Here is a 21,408-nt window from a genome sequence, read left to right as displayed (position 1 = left end):
ACATAACATTCAATTCACCCACTTGAAGTGTACAATTCAATGGTTTTTATTATTCATTGTTGTGTAACCATCACTATAATTAATTATAGAATATTTTATTATCACAAAAAGAAACTTCTTACTCTTTAGCAGTCACATTCCATTTATCCTAACTTCCCTAGCCTTGAACAACCACTCATTTTCTGTCTCTCTGGATCTGCCTATTTTAGACATTTCATATAAATGGAATTATACAGTATGTGGCCTTTTGTGTCTGGCTTTACTTGGCATAAATGTTTTAAAAGTTCAACTATTTTGTAACAGGTATTAGTACTTCATTTCTTACTGTGGAATAATATTCTATTATATGGATATACTACATCTGACTCATCCATTCACTAGCTGATAAACATCTGGGTTGTTTCCATTTTTTGGCTACTATGAATAATGCTGCTATGAATATTCCTGTAACAAGTTTATGTGTGAATATATGCTTTCATTTCTCTTGGGTATATAGGTAGGAGTAGAACTGTTGAGTCATAGGGTAACTCCATGTTTTACCCTTTTGAAGATCTGCCAAAATGCTTTCCAAAGCAGCTTCAACATTTTACACTCCCACCAATAATGTATAGAGGTTCCAATTCCTTGACATTCTCACCAAAACTTGTTATTATCTTTTTGATTATAGCTATCATAGTGGGTGTGACATCTGATAAAGTACTAAAGTGACTAGTTTTGTAACTTTAATCAAGTAATCTAATCACTTTGAAATTCAGCTTTCTCCAGGTGCCTGGGTGGCTCAGTTGGTTGAGCGTCCAACTCTTGGTTTTGGCTCAGGTCATGATCTCAAGGGTTGTGGGATCTAGCCCTGTGTAGGGCTCTGCACTCAGCAGGGAGTCTGCTTGAAGATTCTCTTCCTCAGCCCCTCCTCCCACTTATGATCTTTTTCTTTCTCTCCCAAATAAATATCTCTTTGGAAAAAAAAAAAAAGAAATTCAGGGATGCCTGGGTGGCTCAGTTGGCTGGGCCACTGCCTTCAGCTTGGGTCGTGGTCCTGGGGTCTTAGGATCGAGTCCAGCATCAGCCTTCTTGCTCAGTGGGGAGCCTGCCTCTCTCTCTGCCTCTGCCTGACGCTCTGCTTGCTTGTGCTTTCTCTCTCACTCTGACAAATAAATAAATAAATAAAATCTTTAAAAAAAAAAAAAAAGAGGCAATTCAGGTTTCTCAGCTGTAAAATGGAAATAATATTTCATAGCATTCTCAAAGATGTTAATGAAAAAAATGTAGAAAAAATTTAGTATAGTATCCATCAAAAAGTATTTAATAAATAGTTATTATTACCATCAGTTCCTCTGCCCTCTAGGAACTCACTATCTAAATGAAAAAATAAAATACACTTGTGATGCTTGGCTGGCTCAGTCAGTACAGCATGGGGCTCTTCATCTTGGCTTGTGAGTTCAAAGCCATATTGGGTATAGAGATTACTTAAATAAATAAAATTTTTTAAAAAAGAAATACTCTTGTAAAACACTGTCTGACAGTTATTACTTAATTTAAGTGCCCCTCAAATGACAGACACAATGAAGATTACAAGATGGCAGAGAGGGAGGGGTGCCTGGGTGGCTCAGTGGAATGAGGGTCTGTCTGCCTTTAGCTCAGGTCATGATCCCAGGCATCACATAGGGCTCCCTGCTCAGCAGGGAGTCTGTTTCTCCCTCCCCCTGCTTTGTTCTCTCTCTCTCTCCACCCTCCCTCTCAAAATAAATGAAATCTTATTTTTTTTAAAAAGATTGCAGGGCACCTGGGTGGCTCACTTAGTTAAGCAACTGCCTTTGGCTCAGGTCTTGATCCTGGAGTCCCAGGACTGAGTCCCACATAGGGCTCCCTGCTCCACAGGGAGTCTGCTTCTTCCTCTGACCTACCCCCCTCTCGTGCTCTCTTTCTTTCTCTCTCTCAAATAAATAAATAAAATCTTTAAAACATTAAAAATAAAAATAAATAAAAAGATTGCAGAGAGGGAGATGTAATGGGTGGAAGGGATGGGAAAAGTCTAGTCAGACACTTCACTAGATTTTGAAAAATAAGATCAGCACAGCTGGGAAGAGCAAGAAGAGGTGGAAACAACAAAAATGGGCCTGGATTAAAGAAGAAAAGAGCTCAGATATCCAAAACAAAAACAACAAAAAAAGTTTTCATTGCATAGTAAAACACCACACTCTGTAACAGTAAGAAATATGTCTGATTGGGTGGGAAAGCCAGATCACAAAATTAAGGCCTCTGAACTTTATCCTCCAAGTAACATAAGCAGTCGAGGATTTACAGGAAAGGGAAACCATAAAACCAGGCTTTTAGAAAGATTAACCTGGCAGTAGAGGGAAAAAGACTTGAGGACAAGAAACCTATGAAAAGTTATTAAAATAGGACAAACAGTAAAAACCGAAAGAAAGGGGCCAAATGTAAGAAACACAGAGTAAAAAAATCAAGCAAACTCCTTGGCTGAAGGGCCCAAGTCATGAATATTCTGGAATTGACAGTATACATGGAACACAATCTGAAAAGGACAACACATACTAGTAATCAAAACAGTAATCCAAACTTACCCTCTGCAATGTCTGAGCATGATGTGCCAATGGCTGTGTCTCCACTGTCAGCTACACTTGAGCAGCGGCTGAAGCGACTCCGAAAAGCCTCTGAGATAACTGGGGTCTGCCATTCAGTTCCCAGGGAACTACCCTTTTGAATTACACCGGAACCTGAAACAAGCGGCATTTCCCATCTTTAGTGTGAACCAAGACTGTTTAAATAAAGCACTTAAACCTATGAAAAAACAGCATCATTCTCTCTCCTGTGCCTTTTTCAGCTTCTCAAAATTAGTTAATTTTGAATGGAAATAGCATGAGATGTGAGAATGTTCACAGACAGAAAAAAGACTTATCAAGAACCTAGGAATCTATTAGTAGCTACCATTTTTTGAAATCTAGAAGTCCTAACACTTTACCAACATGATCTCATCTACTTACTTACTGAACAGAATCATCACCCCAAATCTTAGACAGAGCTAAGATTTGAACCCAGGCTGTTTTGATTACAATATCCACATTCTTTCCTATTAAAGGATTTCTTAGTAGGTGCTTCTGGCATACTGGGCATGACAATTCCTCAATGTGTAGTCTATATATGTCAGGATGGTTTAGCATCCTTGGTCCCTATTAAATGCCAGTAGCAGCCCTAAACCTATTCTACCATCACTATGAAACATGAAAATATACCATATGTTTCCAAATGCTCCTTAGGGTAACAGGCAGTCCAGTCTCTTGTTGAAAACCATTGCTTGGGGGTGCCAAGGTGGCTCAACTGATTAAGTGTCTGACTTTAAGTCAATTCATGATCTAGGGGTACTGGGATCAAGCCCTATGCTGAACTTTGTGCTCAGCAAGGAGTTTGCTTCTCTCCCTCTGCCCTTTACCCCACTCGTGTGCATGTGGGCTCTCTCTCAAATAAATAAATTGAAGAGAGAGAGAGAGGAAGGAAGGAAGGAGAGAAAGAAAAAAGAAGAAAACCGCTGCTTGACTAAACTGGGATACCTAGTGAGCAGGGTGAATCCAGATCAAGGTTAAGCCTTAAAAGTCAATCTGAAGAGTTTAACACTATTTTGAGTGCAATGCAAATAAACCACTAAAATTTCTAAGTGGGTAAGACAAAACTAGATTGAGGACATTTTTTTTTAAGATTTTTATTTATTAAAAAAAAAATAAGACTTTTATTTATTTATTCAACAGAGAGACAGAGAGAGAGAACAAGTAGGCAGAGTGGCAGGCAGATGGGAGGAAGAAGCAGGCTCCCCACAAGGGAGCTCAATCCCAGGACCCAGGGATCATGACCTGAGCCGAAGGTAATCCTTTAACCAACTGAGCCACCCAGGTGCCCCAAGACTGAGGAGATTTACTGAACTTTATTAGGTTGCTACTTGAGGGCCACAGGTAGCAAGCATTCAATAAACACTTGATTTACTAGTATTTATTGTTTAAAAAAAACTATAATTTTTCTAAACTGTATCTGATGATCCATGTAAACAAATGGACAAAAACGTAATGATGGCTACTTATCCATTTAAAATATCAGAGTTTTAGCTGAAATCAGAAAACGAGGTTCTACAGACTCTTTGATTTATGGGAAGCAAATGATATTTGAGCACAAATCACCTTATTCTCTTCTTCCAATTATAGTGCTTCTCCCATCTTTTTAACTCACTTTCTTCTACTTTTGCTACCCTCTGCCTTCTACTGAAGGCACTCTAACTTTCCCCAAGGACTTATTCTTGGGGTCACAGTGGACTGCCTGATGTGAAAGAATCTATATTCATGCAGTAATCTATAATAATCTTTCATAAGACATACCCAATGATCAGAGCATTTGATTAGCTAAGATTAGCTGGTGTTACTATCTGTACATATAAGCATAATTCTAGCTAGAAGAAATTTGACTTCTAGGTAGTAGACAAATTTCCAGGCCTTCTAAAATACTGAAAATCGATTGAGGGCCTCTATTACCATCTTTCTGGCCTCTTACTTCTTGTTACCACTACTAACCTTCCATTCTTTACCAGTACCACTTTTCTATTTGCTCACTCCATACATCAATTCTGAAGAGATATTTGCTAAAATAAAAATGTATTTTACATTTTTGTAAATGTAAACTGACTGGCTAAGTTGGTAGAACATCCAACTCTTTATCTTGGGGTTGTGAGTTCAAGCCCTATGCTGGGTGTAGAGATCACTTTTTTTTTTTAAAGATTTTATTTATTTATTTGAGAGAAAGATCATAAGCATGGGGTAGGGGTAGAGGAAGAAGCAGACTCCCTGCTGAGCAAGGAGCCCAATGCAGGACTTGATCCCAGAACTCCAGGATCACCACTCAAGCCAAAGGCAGATGCTTAACGGACTGAGCCACCCAGGTGCCCTAGAGATCACGTAAATGAATAAAACTTTTTAAAATGTATTTTGGTATAGGTACAGAGGCTTATGCTTATTTCAAAATTCAAGTTTGAAAGCTGAAATTTTTTTGTTATGTCATATGTCCTATCACTAACATCTTTTTAATCAAAATATTAAGACTATTATTAATCAAATGAAAGACTACTAAAGACAAAGTCATCAGAAAAGCAGTGAGTTTTGTTAGAAATTGCTACATCCCCCAAATTTGTGTGTTATAACATAATTGTCATTAGAAATTATACAATCCAGCCCTAAAACAGTGAATGGCATGTAGCAGACGTTCAATAAATATTTGCTGAAGGTATCTTGAACTGATTCAACAAATGTTTTTCAAAATGCTTAATCTATGAAAGCAGCACTCCCAGGAGAATACAACAAACATCTAATACATGCTGTAAGGCACTGTAGGATTTTAAAGTTAAATAAAATATATCCTTAGTTGAAAAAAGGTACTCCTCTCTTCATAAACAACTCAGAATTCCAAAAGCTATTTTTCTATCCTACCTTCTATTTAAATATACCACATCTGTGTTTATTTACATATTTATGTATATTTAACATATATATTTAATATATCCACTTAATATATCTACTGAGCTTTCAAAATCTTGTCAATCCATTCTAAAGATAAATTCCTGAGTCTCTAGTGACAACATAACTGAGACTGTTGGCATCCAAGAAGAATTCCAATCTTTGTGGGCTAGCAGATGACTGACCCACCCACAGGACTACAAAGACAACATAGAACACAGTAATTTATGCTGTGTTTTTCTGATTTCAAATGGAACTATGTTCCAAAGTCATTCTGTTCCTTAATGTGTCCTCCCCTCCCCATCAATCATGTGGTCTTCTTGGAAGCCATGAAGGACCAGAGATAAATAGTTGTTCTTTTGGAGAGGCCTGTTTTTCTATTCAATATAGCCTCATATTATTTTTGTTCTTCAAGTACCAGCATTTCAGTGAATGTTTGTTTGCTATGTATTTCCTTTAAAGGATATTTCTGTTATGAAAAAACACAGCAAAAGTCAGAAAACTCTGCTTACTCACCTGGTGAAGTGGCATGAGAAATCCTCTCACTTGGGTATTTCTCCTGCATGGCCATCAACACCGTTATTTGAGCCAACTGTAAAATGAAGGAATAACCATTCAGAGCTCTCCATTATCTTTTAACTCCTTGTAACTCGCTCCCATTCAACTGAAACTGTCAAACCCACACAGGATTCGTCTTCCACATATTTTACTCCTAAAGATACATATATTTTTTCTAAAGATTTTATTTATTTATTTGACAGACCGAGCTCACAAGTAGGCAGAGAGGCAGGCAGAGAGAGAAGGAGGAAGCAGGCTCCCTGCCGAGGAAAGAGCCCCACATGGGGCTCAATCCCAGGACCCTGAGACCATGACCTGAGCCAAAGGCAGAGGCTTTAACCCACTGAGCCACCCAGGCGCACCCTAAATATATATTTTTTTAAAATATTTTATTTATTTATGTGAGAGAGGAGAGAGAGAGCATGAGCCGGGGGAGGGATGGAGGAAGAAGGAGAAGCAGACTTCCCTGCTGAGCAGGGAGCCCAACACGGGGCTTAATTCCAGGATCCCAGGATCATGACCTGAGCCGAAAGCAGAGGCTTAACTGATGGAGCCACCCAGGTGCCCTTCCTATAGATATATATTTTTTTAAAGATTTTATTTATTTATTTGACAGAGAGAGATCACAAGTAGGCAGAGAGGCAGGCAGAGAGAGAGAGGGGAGAAAGCAGGCTCCCCGCTGAGCAGAGAGCCCGATGCGGGACTCGATCCCAGGACCCCGAGATCATGACCTGAGCCGAAGGCAGCGGCTCAACCCACCGAGCCACCCAGGCGCCCCCCTATAGATATTTTTTAAGGCAAAGCAACTCCTAATAGTCCATCCTACTTCTCTTCCTAAAATGAGAGAAAATCTAGAACCAAATAGAGATTCTCAATACTGATCCTATATGTCCTAGAATTCCTCAACTGTTGCAAAAATTAAAAATAATATTATTTTCATTTTATTTTTTTAAACGATTTTATTTATTTATTTGAGATCAAGAGGGAGAGGGAGAGGGGCACAGGCATGTAAGAGTAGGAGGAGGGGCAAAAGGAGAGGCAGAAGCAGGCTGTCCAGTAAGCAGGGAGCCCAGTGACTCTGGGCTCAATCCCAGGACCCTGGAATCATGATCTGAGCTGAAGGCAGACACATAACTGACTGAGCCACCCACGTGCCCCATAATATTACTCTCAATTAACACACTTTACCACAGATTTTCTTAGCCATGGAAGCAGGATGAGAGAGTAGGGCAGAGAAAGAACTAAATAACCAAACCAACAGTGTATTATTATGACTCAATTATCAACATAAATTCCCCAATTCCTCCAGTAATGAAAGTTAATTATAAGATGCATAAAAAAATAAATAAGATGCACAAATAGAATTCTTGGTCATAAGAAGAACCCCAATTCGCAGCTGGGAACACAAGATTTTCTTCTCATTTATATTTATTCTAATGGTAGGCTGTGAAAATTCAGCAAATGTCTGATTACTATCTGTGTAAACAAAAGCCTTAAATAACTGTAACTAACAGTAGCAAATAATATCTTATATTTGCATAGTACCTGAGAGGCATGGCAATACAGGGAAGTGGTTCAGAGTATGTACTTGTGATCAGACAGCTTGGGTTTGAAGTCTGACTTCATTAGCTGTGTAATGCTGGGCAAATTTTGTAGTACCTCTATACCTCAGTTCCTTCACATAAAAATGAAGATGGGGGCACCTGGGTAGCTCAGTTGGTTAAGCACCTGCATTGGACTCAGGTCATGATCCTGGGGTCCTGGGACTGAGATTGAGTCCTGAGTCGGGCTCCCTGCTCAGCAGGTAGTCTGCTTCTCCCTCTCCTCCCCGCTGATGCTATCTCTGTCTCTCTCTGTCTCAAATAACAAAATCTTTAAACAAATAAATAAAAATGAGATGGAGGCACTTGGGTGGCTCAGTCAGTTGGGCATCTGACTCTTGATTTCCACTCAGGTCATGGTCTCAGGGTTTTGATGAAGCTCCACGTTTGGCTGCACATTCAGCAGGGAATCTGCTTGAGATTCTCTTTCCCTCTCCGTCTGTCCCTCCCCCTGCTTGTGTGCATGCGCTCACTGCCTCCCTCTCTCAGATAATTAATAAGTAAATCTTAAAAAAAAAAAAAAAGTGAAAATGAGGATAGGAGTGGTTGGTTGGGTCTGTCAGTTAAACGTCCAACTCTTTTTTTTTTTTTTTAAAGATTTTATTTATTTGCCAGAGAGCACAAACAGAGGAAATGACAGGCAGAGGGAGAGAAAGAAGCAGGCTCCCGTTGAGCAGAGAGCCCAATATGGGACTTGATCCCAGGACCCTGGGACCATGACCTGAGCTGAAGGCAAAGGCGTAACCCTCTGAGCCACCCAGGTGCCCCTAAACGTCCAACTCTTAATCTCAGCTCAGGTCTTGATGTCAGGGCTGTGAGTTCAAGCCCTGTGTTGGGCTCCATACTCGGGGTGGAGCCTACTTAAAATAGTAACAATAAAAATAAATAAAAATTAGAATAAAGACAGGACCTAATTCATGCCAATTCATTTAAAATTAACTCACAACAGTGCCTGACACATGTAAGTGATTAATTATGTTTTCATTATTATTACTTGGCAGTTTATATCAATAAAAAAATGAGATATGATCATCCTAGGAAGATACAGTTTAAATTTGGAAACTGATAAGAATTTAGAAACTTATAAGAGTCCCTAAAGAGTCTGGGACAAACTCAATTGGTAGATCACAATTCTTAGAAGTGAAATTCAACTTTGGTGAGAAAACAAAGGCTATATGGGTACTATTTCTCTAATGTGCTTTACTGACCTCTATAGTTTTCTCTTAGTAACAACAACACAAACCCTTACTAATTCAAGGCATCTATAAACAGAAATGGTACCATCCCCTGACATCCCAGTTCTTCACATAGTGGGTAAGAAATGACTCTTCAGTAAAAAAGTTTCAATTTATGGCTATTATCATTTAGTATGTTAATGGTGACACAGAAGGATTAGATTATCTACCTAGCAGTGGTATCAAATGGTCAATATCAAAATCCTTTTCTTCACTTATGAAGAAAGTGGATGGCTCAGTGGGTTAAAGCCTCTGCCTTCAGCTCAGGTCGTGGTCCTGGGGTCCTGGGATTGAGCCCCGTGTCCGGGTCTCTGCTCAGCGGGGAGCCTGCTTCCCTTCCTGCCTCTATGCCTACTTGTGATCTCCGTCTGTCAAATAAATAAATAAAATCTTTTTTTTTTTTTAAAGATTTTATTTATTTGTCAGAGAGAGGGAAAGAGAGCGAGCACAGGCAGACAGAATGGCAGGCAGAGGCAGAGGGAGAAGCAGGCTCCCTGCCGAGCAAGGAGCCCGATGTGGGACTCGATCCCAGGACGCCCTGAGCCGAAGGCAGCTGCTTAACCAACTGAGCCACCCAGGCGTCCCAATAAATAAAATCTTAAAAAAAAAAAAAGAGTTACTCTGTAACTCAGAAATTCCATTCCTAAGTATATGTTCAAGAGAAATAAAAACATGTTCACACAAAATTTTGTACATGAATATTCACAGCAGCATTACTTATAATAGCTAAGAAGCAGAAAAAACTCAAATGTCCATCAACTGATAAACAGGTAAATTCCATTTATATGAAGTGTCCAGAACTAGAAAATCCATATACACAGCAGATTAATGGTTACCAAGTACTAAGAGGTGGGAGGTCAGGGAATGGGTAACAACTACTAATGGACATGGTGTTTCTTTCCAGGGTGATCAAAATCTCCTGAGATTAGATAGTGGTGGTGGCTGCAAAACCTTGTGAATGTACTAAAACCACTGAATTGTACGCACATAAAACTGAATTTTATTATACATGAATTTTACCTCAATTAAAAAAAAAAAAAAAAAGAGGAGGGCGCCTGGGTGGCTCAGTGGGTTAAGCCGCTGCCTTCGGCTCAGGTCATGATCTCAGGGTCCTGGGATTGAGTCCCGCATCGGGCTCTCTGCTCAGCAGGGAGCCTGCTTCCCTTCCTCTCTCTCTGCCTGCCTCTCTGCCTACTTGTGATCTCGCTCTGTCAAATAAATAAATAAAATCTTTAAAAAAAAAAAAAGAAAGAAAAAAAGACTCCCAGCACATAAAACTGAATTTTATTATACATGAATTTTACCTCAATTAAAAAAAAGAAAGAAAGAAAGAAAAAGACTCCCACAAGGAGTAAAACTGTATGGAAAAGATAATTCTCTTTTTTCTTAAGTAGAACTCCAAGCCCAGAATGGGGCCCAATATAGGGTTCAAACCCACAACCCTGAGATCAAGACCTGAGCCAAGACCAAGAGTTGGATGCTTAACCGACTGAGCCACCTAGGTGCCCCTGGAAGAGGTAATTCTTGAGTTTTTCCTACTAAGTTCAGAAGTAGATGAGCTACTGATGGTTACTAGGACCACCTGAAGGACATAAAAGATTTCCTGAGATAAAAGTGAGAGAAATGAATGTACAAGAAGTAACAAAAATAACCGATTACACAGCCAAGAAAGGTAGGAGTGAATGAAGCAGACAGAAAAAACACCCACATTGATGGTTTCTATCTTCAAAGCCCTTTAAACTATTGAAGTATTCATTCAACAAATTTAACAAGTACTGAATATTTACTACCTACAAAGCACTGTGCTAAACACTCTATTACAGGTATAATGTCTTATACTTAATGCTCACATCAAATCTATGAGGCAGTTATTATTACCCTTATTTTATGGATGAAAAAAAATGAAGGTTGAGAGAAGGGAAGGTCATATAGCTAGGAAGAGGCTTCAAAGCCAGGACTGTGTTCTAATGCTATAGAGATTCTAGTCTGCATTCTTTCTCTGTGTGACAAAAAGAAATAAAGGTAGTTATGAAGGCACCATAAGTTGGGAGTTTCTGCTTCAGACACAGCCAGAGCTGAAAGCCCCAAAGTAGTTAGAAGCAGGGACAGCTCATACAATACAATTTCTTCATGTTGCTCTTGGTCATCACCCCGGCTCTATTTCCCAAGTTGCCTACCAAGAATTAGGTTTTGATTGTTATAAGTATTTCTCCCCTTGAAGAATTATGTTAGTGTGGAATGTCACACTTTGTGCAGCTGTTGAGAATCCACATCAAGACAGCAGAGGATATGAAGGGATACGCAGCTGACAAAAGCACATTAAGAATCTCACACCACTGGGGTGCCTGGGTGGCTCAGCGGGTTAAAGCCTCTGCTTTCCGCTCAAGTCATGGTTTCAGGGTCCTGGGATCGAGCCCCACATTGGGCTCTCTGCTCAGTGGGGAGCCTGCTTCCTCCTCTCTCTCTGACTGCCTCTCTGCCTACTTGTGATCTCTAATAAATAAGTAAAATCTTTAATAATAATTTAAAAAAGGAATCTCACACCCTGGCAGTATTTTCATGACCTTGATCATTCATTAAACCAGACCAAAAGAAAGAGAAGCCAAATTCTTCCCAAGAAGTTGCCTTTACAAAGTCTTGAGACCTACACCACCACCAGACCATTATAAAACCTACAAGGCCTAGGGGCAAATAATGAGGCACGGTTATCTTAATCATCCTGGTATCACCACCCTTCCGTACCTAGCACACAGTATTCGATTCATCAAACAAAATTTACTGAGGGCCTACTATTCGCCTGGCTCTGTGCCATGTGGTGGAAATACCCTGATGTAAAAGGCAAACGGGGTTCTGATTTTCCTGTTTTAGCGCGATGGGAGTGCTGAATACCCTTCATTGAACAAATTCGCTGTAACCCACTAAACTTGTGGTCCGTCCAAAGCACCAGCTCCTCCTTGCCTCATCTAGAGCAGGGTGGTCTAGACAATCTGGATGCTCTTGACATTTTAGGTCAGATAAATCTTTGCTTGGAGGCCGGGGGGGGTGTGGGGGGGGCTGTGCTGCACAAAGTCGGATGTTTCGCAGCAGCCCTTTCTATCCACTAGTACCAGGAGCAATCCCTGAGTTGATGCAAATGAAAATGTCTCCTGACACTGTCAACTACTAGTGCGGGCTGGGAAACTCCAGCCTAACGCCTTCACGAGAGCTGTCTCCCAACCCTAAGTCCCCATTCATCCTGTAACCCCCAGCCCCAACTTCCCTTCCTCAGGGAGGGCTCCCCGCCCTCTCGGACTACACCGGCGCCTTCTGCCTAGTGCTGTGTACTTCTCCAGCCCACACCATGCAGCGCTAACCAAGTCGTCACCCGCTTCACGTCTACTCTTCTCTGGGACCGTCCGCTCCGCAAAGGCAAGCAACGCGCTACCCGCCGTCCCCTCCCCCGACGACTGGCACAGGGCCTACCCTTTACAAAGGTAAAGCAACAGCTAGGGAGTGAACGTTGGAGAAAGCCACATGAAGAGGGCAGGGAGGCAAGCGAGTCGCGAGGGGGCGTGTGCGGGGCATTATTTTAGGAAGCCCAGCGGGTGAAAAACCCAGAGGCGACGACTTAATAGCTCTGCGCATGCGCTTCGCTCTCCCACGGCCCCCGAAGGTAGGTCATGAGTGTCTGGGGCTCCTCTGAGGCTCCTCCCGGGCTCCCCAAGGTGGAGCGGGGTGTCCTAGCCCGAGAAGGGCTCCCGAGGGGAGCAGGACTTACATAGGGCCGAAAGCGGGCGGCGAAATCCCTTACCCAGGGACGCCGAATGCGGCCACCACGTCGGCCGCGGGCGACGGTTCACTTCCTCAGCTCGCCTAACGGCCGTTACATACCCGCCAGGCCGCGCGCCTCAGAGCGCGCGCCGCCCCACCCCGCCCCTTTCTGCCCGCCTGTGGCCAATCAGGAGTCTGGCCGCGCCGGTGTCCCGCCCCCGCACGCTGCGCTCCGCGCCGGGAGCGGCCGGATCTCTCTGCGCATGACCCCTCCGCTCCTCCGAACCTCTTCTTCAGCCTCTCGCCAGGTCTCGCCTGTGGGCAGAGTCCTCGTCTCTCGGGTCTGGAGTGGCTTGCTGGGCTTGGGCGGTTGGAGGAGCTGGAGGCCAGGGAAAATCATTTGGGAGCCCCATCCCCAAACACCTGCCCCACCCTTCTCCCATTCCCCAGGGCCTGTCAGTATTCCCATCTGAAATGAACCAGGGGGTCAGTCAGGTAGTGGTCCCGAGTTAGTGTGTGGCCGAGTCGCTGCCATGTCAGGGTTAGTGCTGTCTGTGGCTGTGGTCAGTGGTCAGACTGTGACCAGAACTCAGGTTGAAGGATAACTAACAGATCGATCTTGCCTCCCTACCCAACCTCGGCCCCCAGGAAAAGAACTAAGTTCATTTGCATTAATATATTCTTAAGAAGCACACTGGGGAATTGTTAAAAAGAGGAATAAAGCCATCAGCCAAAGGATAGTGATAGATTCCAGGCTTCTGGAAACCTGACTTGGGAGGAAGAGGCATGGAAAACTTGTGTGATTTCTTAACTTTGAAGAACCAGACTTAAAGAGAGTTAATTACCGGATGAAATTCACTTCAGAATTAGGACTCTGGGGATGTGCTCCAAAATTCTGCTCCGTTCCCCCACCACGCCCCCAGCTTCATATAACATTTTAAGGTAAGCATATAGAAGGCATAAAATAGGCTTAATGGGTAATGAATCAGGGTATGATGTGATAGATGCATTTAGGGGGTATTCTCTGAAATTAGGACCAAACGCTTTTTAAAAAACATAAATGGTAAGGATATGTATCTAAATGAATAAATTTGTGGACTAGTGGGTAGGAAGTAGACTGATGGGTGGTGGAAACATCTACTTGATTGCTTCTGTTTCTTTTGTGAGAAACATCTGTGAAGAGGGAGGGAACAGGGACCTGTAGAGGTCTGAGAAGAACGGGTAGGATTTGAAGAGCTGATGCAGAGAAGGGAAGACAAACCTAATTGGAAACATAGTGGTAGTGCTAATATTTAAATTTACAAATGGCAAATACTGCATTTGTACAATTTACTCCAATGGATTTTTTAAAAGATTTTATTTATTTTTTATTTGACAGAGATCACAAGTAGGCAGAGAGGCAGACAGAGAGAGAGAGATCGAAAGAGAAGCAGGCTCCCTGCTGAGCAGAGGTTTGATCTGGGATCATCATGACCTGAGCCAAAAGCAGAGGCTTTAACCCACTGAGCCACCCAGGTGCCCCTCCAGTGGATTTTTTTTAAAGATTTTATCTTTAAGTAATCTCTACACCCAAGAACTCACAACATGATCAAGAGTTGCATGGTCCAACTGAACCAACCAGGTGCCCCAGATCTCTGTATTTTATTTCTTTTTATTAAAAATACAGATCTCTGTATTTTATTTCTTTTTCTTTTTATTTATTTTTAATAAATCTTTAAATCTTTAAAAAGATTTTACTTATTTGATAGAGAGTGTGTGAGCACGCACAAGCAGAGGGAGCAGCAGGCAGAAGGAGAAGCAGGCTCCCCATCGAGCAGGGAGCCCAACTTAGAACTGGATCCCAGGACCCTGGGATCATGACCTGAGCCAAAGGCAGATGCCCAACAGACTGAAGCAGATATCTGTATTTTAAAAGTAACTCCATTATCATACTACTAATTTTCAAATGGGATTGAGTCTTCATATTTTTACCACGATTTGGTGTTAATTTCAGAGAATATTCACAATCAATTTTTAGATAAGAGGTAGTCTTAAATCTTCAGTTACTCTATTATTTTAAAAAGACTTGCTGAAAGGGGTCCCTGCATGGCTCAGTCAGTTAAGTGACTGGCTCTTGATTTCAGCTCAGGTCATGACCTCAGGGCTGTGGGCTTGAGCCCCAAACTGCTCTCCACAGCTCAGCAGGGAGTGGGCTTGAGATTCTCACATCCTCCCCTTTTCTCCCCTCCATGCTTGCTTGCACACACACACACACACACACACACACGTGCACGCTCTCTCTCTCCAAAATAAATAAATCTTAAAAAAAAAAGACTTGCTGAGAATTTAAATGTCAATGGAAAAAAATAAAAAATAAGATGTCAATGGAACTATCACCTGACATGACTGAAAAAGGTTAGCCAGATATGTGCCACCTCAGCTTAATTAAAGAACATGAGAAAACCAACTGCATTTTAGTTATAATCATATCATTAGAGCTACCACTTTTCACATGCATTAGTGTTGTCCAGTGGCTTAATTTATAAGCATCTATTGTTACACAGCACAGAGGTTTCTTTCATGTGCTCAACCAAGTATAATTCAAGTTCAATAGCTTCCTTGTTTACTTAATTTTGTTTCATTCTATTTTCTTTTGGAGATATTTAGTATAGTATAGTCATAATCTTTTTGCCTTTATCCTCCAGGATATATTTTATTTAATTTTTAATTTTAATTTTTATATTTTAAAGATTTTATTTATTTGACAGCCAGAGATCACAAGTTGGCAGAGAGGCAGGCAGAGAGAGATGGAGAAGCAGGCTCCCTGCTGAACAGAGAGCCCGATACGGGACTCCATCCCAGGACCCTGGGATCATGACCTGAGCCAAAGGCAGAGGCTTTAACCCACTGAGCCACCTGGGTGCCCTAATTTTTTATTTTTAAAGATTTGTTTATTTTATTGAGAGAGTGGGAGAGTACGGGGGTGGGGGCTGGAGGGGCAGAGGCAGAAGCAGATTCCCCACTGAGCAGGGAGCCTGACAGAAGGCTCAGATCCCAGGACCCTGAGATCATGACCTGAGCTGAAGGCAGATGCTTAACCAAAGCAGACATTTAGCCAGCTGAGCCACCCAGGTGCCCCCAGGGTATATTTTAAATAAGAGCATGGGTTAATGCCCTCACCAACAGGTCTATTTAAATAGTCTACTCATAAATAAATAAACTACTCCAGACCCATAAAGTGAATGTGAATTCCCAATGAAATGTAGTTACTTGCGTGCTGACTTAATGAATGTGTGATTTTGGTGTACCTAAAAATACAAAATGTATTGATCATCCGACTTAATTATTTTCAGGAGCTGTGAAAGCATTAAATGACAAGAAAGGTTCTTGCAAATGAAACATCAGGACTGTTAAGTTTAGCTTTTATTGTTTGTACCAAAATATTTTCCCAAGAAATTAATTTCCAAAATGATCACAGATATCAATCAAAAGTAGTATTTCAAAAACAAAACAACAAAAAAGAGGCCTTCTTGTGATTTTGTGAAAGATCCACCTCTGCCAGCTTACAAAGCCTATCCTATTTCCTGGTCCATATCACCTACTTCCTGGACTCACCTGTCCTTTCTGTAAGGTCCAAAGAGCATGTCTTATGTACTGTTTAATCCCCAGGGCTTAACACAGGAACTGGTACATAGTAGATTCCAGCCCATTTTTGAATGGATAAATGATAGTAGCACAAACACTGCTCCCTATATCCCCCTCTACTCGTAAGGAGAGGGGGATTATGAGGTCGGAAGTAATTAATATGCACGATAATATATCATATGGAATCATTTAATCCTAATTCTGAAATTGAGTGTCCATTCCACCCATTCTGCAGAAGAGAGGAGACAGGACCAATTGGCCAATGCCCAGACACCTTCCCTGGAACCAGTCATTCAGTCCCTGCGTTGAGACAGAGATGATCTGGTCAAAGTCTTTCACATATAGAGGAACCAGAAGCCATAGAGAAGAAAGTGACTTTTCACATATATACAAGATCTATAGTCAGATTACACAGAAAGGGAGGTCAAAGTAGAATTCCTTGCTGTTTATTGGCCATTCTCTTTGCCTAGCCCTCTACCACATTGAGCAGCCCAGCCCTGCCTTTGGAAGAATTCCAGAGCTGGCAAGGGATGGTGGGATGAGGAAGCACCGCTCAAGGCTCAGCTCAAGATAGTAGAAGTACCAGACAGTAGTTGGGAAACACAGGGGTTCCATCTCTACTCCCTAAAAAAAGGACAGACTACTTCCCTCTCCCTAAGTCTTCCTCCACCCCACCCTTAGCTCAGACAATGAAACTACAAGACAAACGCTAGAGTTGGGGGAAATATCTGGACAGGATTTTATTCCAGCAGCAAGCCTAGCAGAAGAAAGACAGTCATCTAGGCTCCTGCAGGAAAGAAAGAAATGATTACAAATAGGGTTCAGTGGCTTTGGGAGCCTGGGAAACTTTTTAGGCTTAAATATTCCACTTTGGGGGATTATTTAGCCATCCAGTCAAGCATTCTTTCAACAAAGCTTTCCTGGGTCCCACTGTCCCAACTGTCTGACAGTCCCTCCCTTAAAATGGGGGTGAGGCAGATGGAGTATAGGGATGAAATGCACTCTCTAGTTCAATGGGGACCCCACTCAGCCTCCCTCACTTATTACCTGCCTGGCCCTAAGCCCCTACTCTAAGTCATTTCTGGATAGTCTTAGGTTCTGATGAGGTGTAAAGCTCTGTGACCACCAACAACCCCACAATGACAACTCTGCCATATTCTGCTGAGTAAGCTGAGAATTGGAGAGGGTAACTGACTTCTCCCAAGTCACATAGAGTTGAGCAGAGACAGGATCCAAGACCAGCACCATCCAGAACCCAGTGTGCACCCCCAAGGCCTGGTGCACCTACTAGAATTTCACACCAGTCCCTATGCACCAACCTGCTAAGCACCATCTGCTGTAGGCATTGGACTCCGAAACCCCAAAAAAAGAAAGACTGAGCTTGAGGAACCATTCTGACAGAATTCCCATTGCTTCAACAAGATAGAAAGGGCTGACCCTTTGTTGAAGCAGGGCCTCAGAAGTGTGTAATGATGACCATTTTGCCTCTAATTAGAACGGACTTCCTAAGATAGGCTTTCCCCTGAGGGTCAGCTCTCATGGAATAGAAATGAAGATGGAGGGGCGCCTGAGTGGCTCAGTGGGTTAAAGCCTCTGCCTTCAGCTTAGGTCAAGGTCTCAGGGTCCTGGGATCGGGCCCACGTGGGGTTCTCTGCTCAGCGGGGAGCCTGCTTCCCCTTCTCTCTCTGCCTGCCTCTCTGCCTACTTGTGATCTCTCTCCGTCAAAAATAAATATAATCTTTAAAAAGAAAAAAAAAAGAAATGAAGATGGAATGGAATAGAAAGAAGAGACTGTTCAGACTAGCAGGAATATGCAAAAGCAGACTGGCGCAGGGACAGACTAGAAGAGTGAACTGGTGTGGCAGGAAAGGTGGGAATGGAGGAGGAGTAGAAGTTGAATGAGAACAGGATACGTGAAGGGAGGGGACGCCTCCAGAGCAGAGGAGAAGCTGAGGATATAGATTTGGTGGGGATATGAGCCTGGACCGAGGGAGGAGTGTAGGACAAGGAGGTTAGGGACCTCAGAGCAGGTCCCTGGGAGGCTCTGCAAGGAGTCAAGGAAGCTCCTAAATGACCCAGTAACCGCTTATCCGGTTGGGCCCGCACACCATCCAGCCTGCGCCGCTCTCCAGGAGCTCTCGGGCTGGGGTCTCCCAGGTGAGGTCTTCTGCCTGCAGGTCTGCGGAGGACACAGCATAAAGGTAGCAAGGTCCCTCCCAGCCTCAGCCAGGGAAGGCCTTTGCCGGAGACAGCAAGGAGCTAGGTGTTTTCTCCAAAATCCCGTCCGGTGGGACAATCCACGGGCCCAGTACTCCACAAGCCCCAACCTTGGTTACGCCCCTGGCAAGATAAGCCAATCCCCAACTTCGCTGTCCTCCAGGCCCCTCCTTAGTCCCGCCCCCAGGATGGCAGCATTGGTATATTGCTAGGCGTCCGGCTCCCTAGTGGCGGTGCCCAGTGGCCGCCCCAGCCGCGACGGCCTGGAATCTCCAGGGCTGCCTGCTTACTGGTTGGCACAGGTATCCCTCTCGCTCGTCACACAAGGTCACTTGGCTGTGCAGGTAGAACGTGTCGTTGGTCACGAAGTGGAACGCGTTGAATGAAGGCCAGCGTCCCTGGCAGAGAGGTTCCCTTGCCCCGCAGCCTCTGAGCAGCCAGTTGCTGACTGGGCAGCTGTGAGGGAGAGGCAGCGTCTCTCACTGTTTGGAGTCCCGGCTTGGGCTGGCTCTGTGGGCGCAGAAACATGGATTTCCCCCTTTTCTCTTGTGCTGTTTGAGTGTAGATGCTGCGTCTCCAACTGAGAACTTTACGTGCATTATTTCATTCCATCCTCGAATCAATCCTAGGCGGAAGATTATACTTTTGCCCCTTCCCTTTCTCTTTCTCTCTCCCCTGACTCTTTCCTCCCGCCTACTCCCTCCCTCCCTCTTTCTTTTTCTCTTTTCTTTTTTCTTCTTTGTTTCTTCCTTTTCTCTTTCTTTCTATCTTTATTCTCCCTCTGTGTTTTGGTTTCTTCTTCTCTTCACTATTACTTTGGTGGTGTGGTGGTGATAATTCATGGCAAGATGATCTTTTAGTTTTCTTTCTCCCACCAGTGGGAGGAGGAGCAGAGCCAGAGGGAGAAAAGAGGACTCCCCGCTGAGAGTTTCTACCCTACCACCCTGAGATTTTCAACCAAAACCAAAAGTCTAATGTTGAACAGATGGAGCCAGCCTAGGTGCCCCAATCTTCATTTTCTTTGTCTTAATTTTATTTGTTTTTATAAGGCTCTCTTCTTTCGGTAAAGTTTGCTTGATTGGGCATAGTTTATCAATCATCACTTATTAGCAATAATTGCTCCAAACTGGAAAAAAAAAATTAAAAATAAAAATAAACCTCAGTTATTGGTGGCAATGTAGGGATTGGTGGGCAAACTCTGATAGACATAGAAAATTCTGAGCTGGGGCACCTGGGTGGCTCAGACCTTAAGGGTCTGCCAGGTCATACCAGGATACTGGGATCAAGCCCCACATTGGGCTCCTTGCTTGGTGGGAAGCCTGTTTCCCCCTCTTCTACTCCCCTGGCTTGTGCTCCCTTTCTTGCTGTGTCTCTCTCTGTCAAATAAACAAGCAAAAATTTTTAAAATAATTTTTTAAAAAAGATTTTATTTACTTATTTGTCAGAGAGAGAGAGAGTGCACAAGCAGGCAGAGAGGCAGGCAGAGGTGGAGTGAGAAAGAGGCTCCCTGCCGAGCAAGGACCCTGGCATCATGACCTGAGCCGAAGGCAGCAGCTTAACCGATTGAGCCACCCAGGTGTCCCATCAAAATCCTTTTAAAAAAGAAAGAAAGAAAGAAAGAAAGAAAGAAAATTCTGAGCTAAGGGATTAGGAAATAGTGGTATGAACTGTCCACACTATTGTCATGGTGACTTTTTTTGAGGTGACAGTAACCTAAATGTAAACCCTTCTATAGCCAATAATATTTGGATCGGCCTGTGCTGTATAGTGCATGGCAGAAAGAAATTCTTACTATATATAGACTCTATTCTGGGTCCTTGGGAAAATTAGGAAACATGAGTGAACAAAACAGACCCAAACCTCCCATTCTCTAGTGGGTAAGGGCATACAGTTAATAACTTTCTTTCTTTCTTTCTTTCTTTCAATTCAATTCAATTAGCCAACATATGCTAGTATATCATTAATTTCAGATGAATAACTTCATTTTTAAAAATGCAAATGATCTCATATAATATGGCATATAGTTAGGAGGTGATACATAAAAGAAACTGATCTAGAATGGATGAGTGGAGGGTAGTTGCAATTTTAAACAGCATGGGTGGGCTGGGCTTCATTGAAATGGTCACATTTTAGCAAAGACTTGAAGGAGATGAGAGTTTTCTCTATGGGTATCAGGGAGTTGAGGGTTTCCAGGAAGAGAAACCAACCAATGCACAAGTCCAAGGGACAGCAAATTACTTAACCACCAAGTACCTGTCTGCACAGATGCTACCTCCTGTGGGCATTAGGGGATCACCTGTTTAATCTCTGTCTCATGTACTCCCTGGGACCCTTTTAATCTTTTTATCCCATGGTCTTTATTTCCAGGGCTCAAGCTCACCATCAGTAAATCCATTCCAAGTTCCACCCTGACCCTTTCTTTTTGAAGGAGATGTGAAAACTGAGGCTCACAGAAGTTAAATAGGTTGCTGAAGTCTCTTCAGTTAGTAGCCTGGTTGCTGTGCCCACCCATACCTTTAATCACTGTTTTCCATTTCTTTCTGACCATGGATGGATATAAAGTCATGACTGGCACCAACCACCTATTTCGCAGTCCTCTCCACATCCCGCCTCTCCCCCAGAAACTCCCCCATTCTTGTCAGGCAGCTTGCTTACAGAGAAGCGTGGTCCACAAGTACCCTCCTTCTTCTCCATCATGGAAACCCACACATGGCGACAACCCTCCTCTGTCTTGCCAACATTGAGACATCCTAAGAAGGCACCTTCCCTCTGGATCCAGCAGTGAATCTTCAGCAAGTGGCTGCCTGTCTACACGGGGCCACCTACACCAGGGACAGGTCTGCAGGAGGACCAGAGCCAGTATGACATCTCAGAGCCTCCTGGGATGATGACATAGGAAGGGGTACTATTCTAATCTGG

General features: G+C 43.0%; 1 protein-coding gene across 4 annotated transcripts in view; it reads right to left on the bottom strand.

The window, feature by feature from the left end:
* The window catches only part of CEP85 (centrosomal protein 85), a 37,540-nt gene extending 24,745 nt beyond the window's left edge, over positions 1-12,795 (bottom strand). For 3 of the 4 annotated variants that reach the window (XM_013047328.2, XM_013047332.2, XM_013047339.2), the window contains exons 1-3: positions 12,656-12,792; positions 6,021-6,096; positions 2,580-2,732 (exon numbers count right to left, since the gene is read on the bottom strand). In XM_013047328.2, coding sequence (XP_012902782.1) covers positions 2,580-2,732; positions 6,021-6,075 — 208 coding nt within the window. In that variant the 5' untranslated portion in view covers positions 6,076-6,096; positions 12,656-12,792. Of the gene's footprint in view, positions 1-2,579; positions 2,733-6,020; positions 6,097-12,655 lie in introns of all 4 variants that reach the window. The other variant, XM_013047330.2, reaches the window with a different exon arrangement.
* Between the last annotated feature and the right edge of the window lie 8,613 nt (positions 12,796-21,408).

The sequence above is a fragment of the Mustela putorius genome, unplaced genomic scaffold (assembly GCF_011764305.1).
Source record: "Mustela putorius furo isolate JIRA1106 unplaced genomic scaffold, ASM1176430v1.1 tig00003853_pilon_pilon_pilon, whole genome shotgun sequence".
Taxonomy (NCBI): Eukaryota; Metazoa; Chordata; class Mammalia; order Carnivora; family Mustelidae; genus Mustela; species Mustela putorius.
Note: the sequence above shows the minus strand (reverse complement) of the source record. Positions and strands in the feature narration are given on the sequence as shown.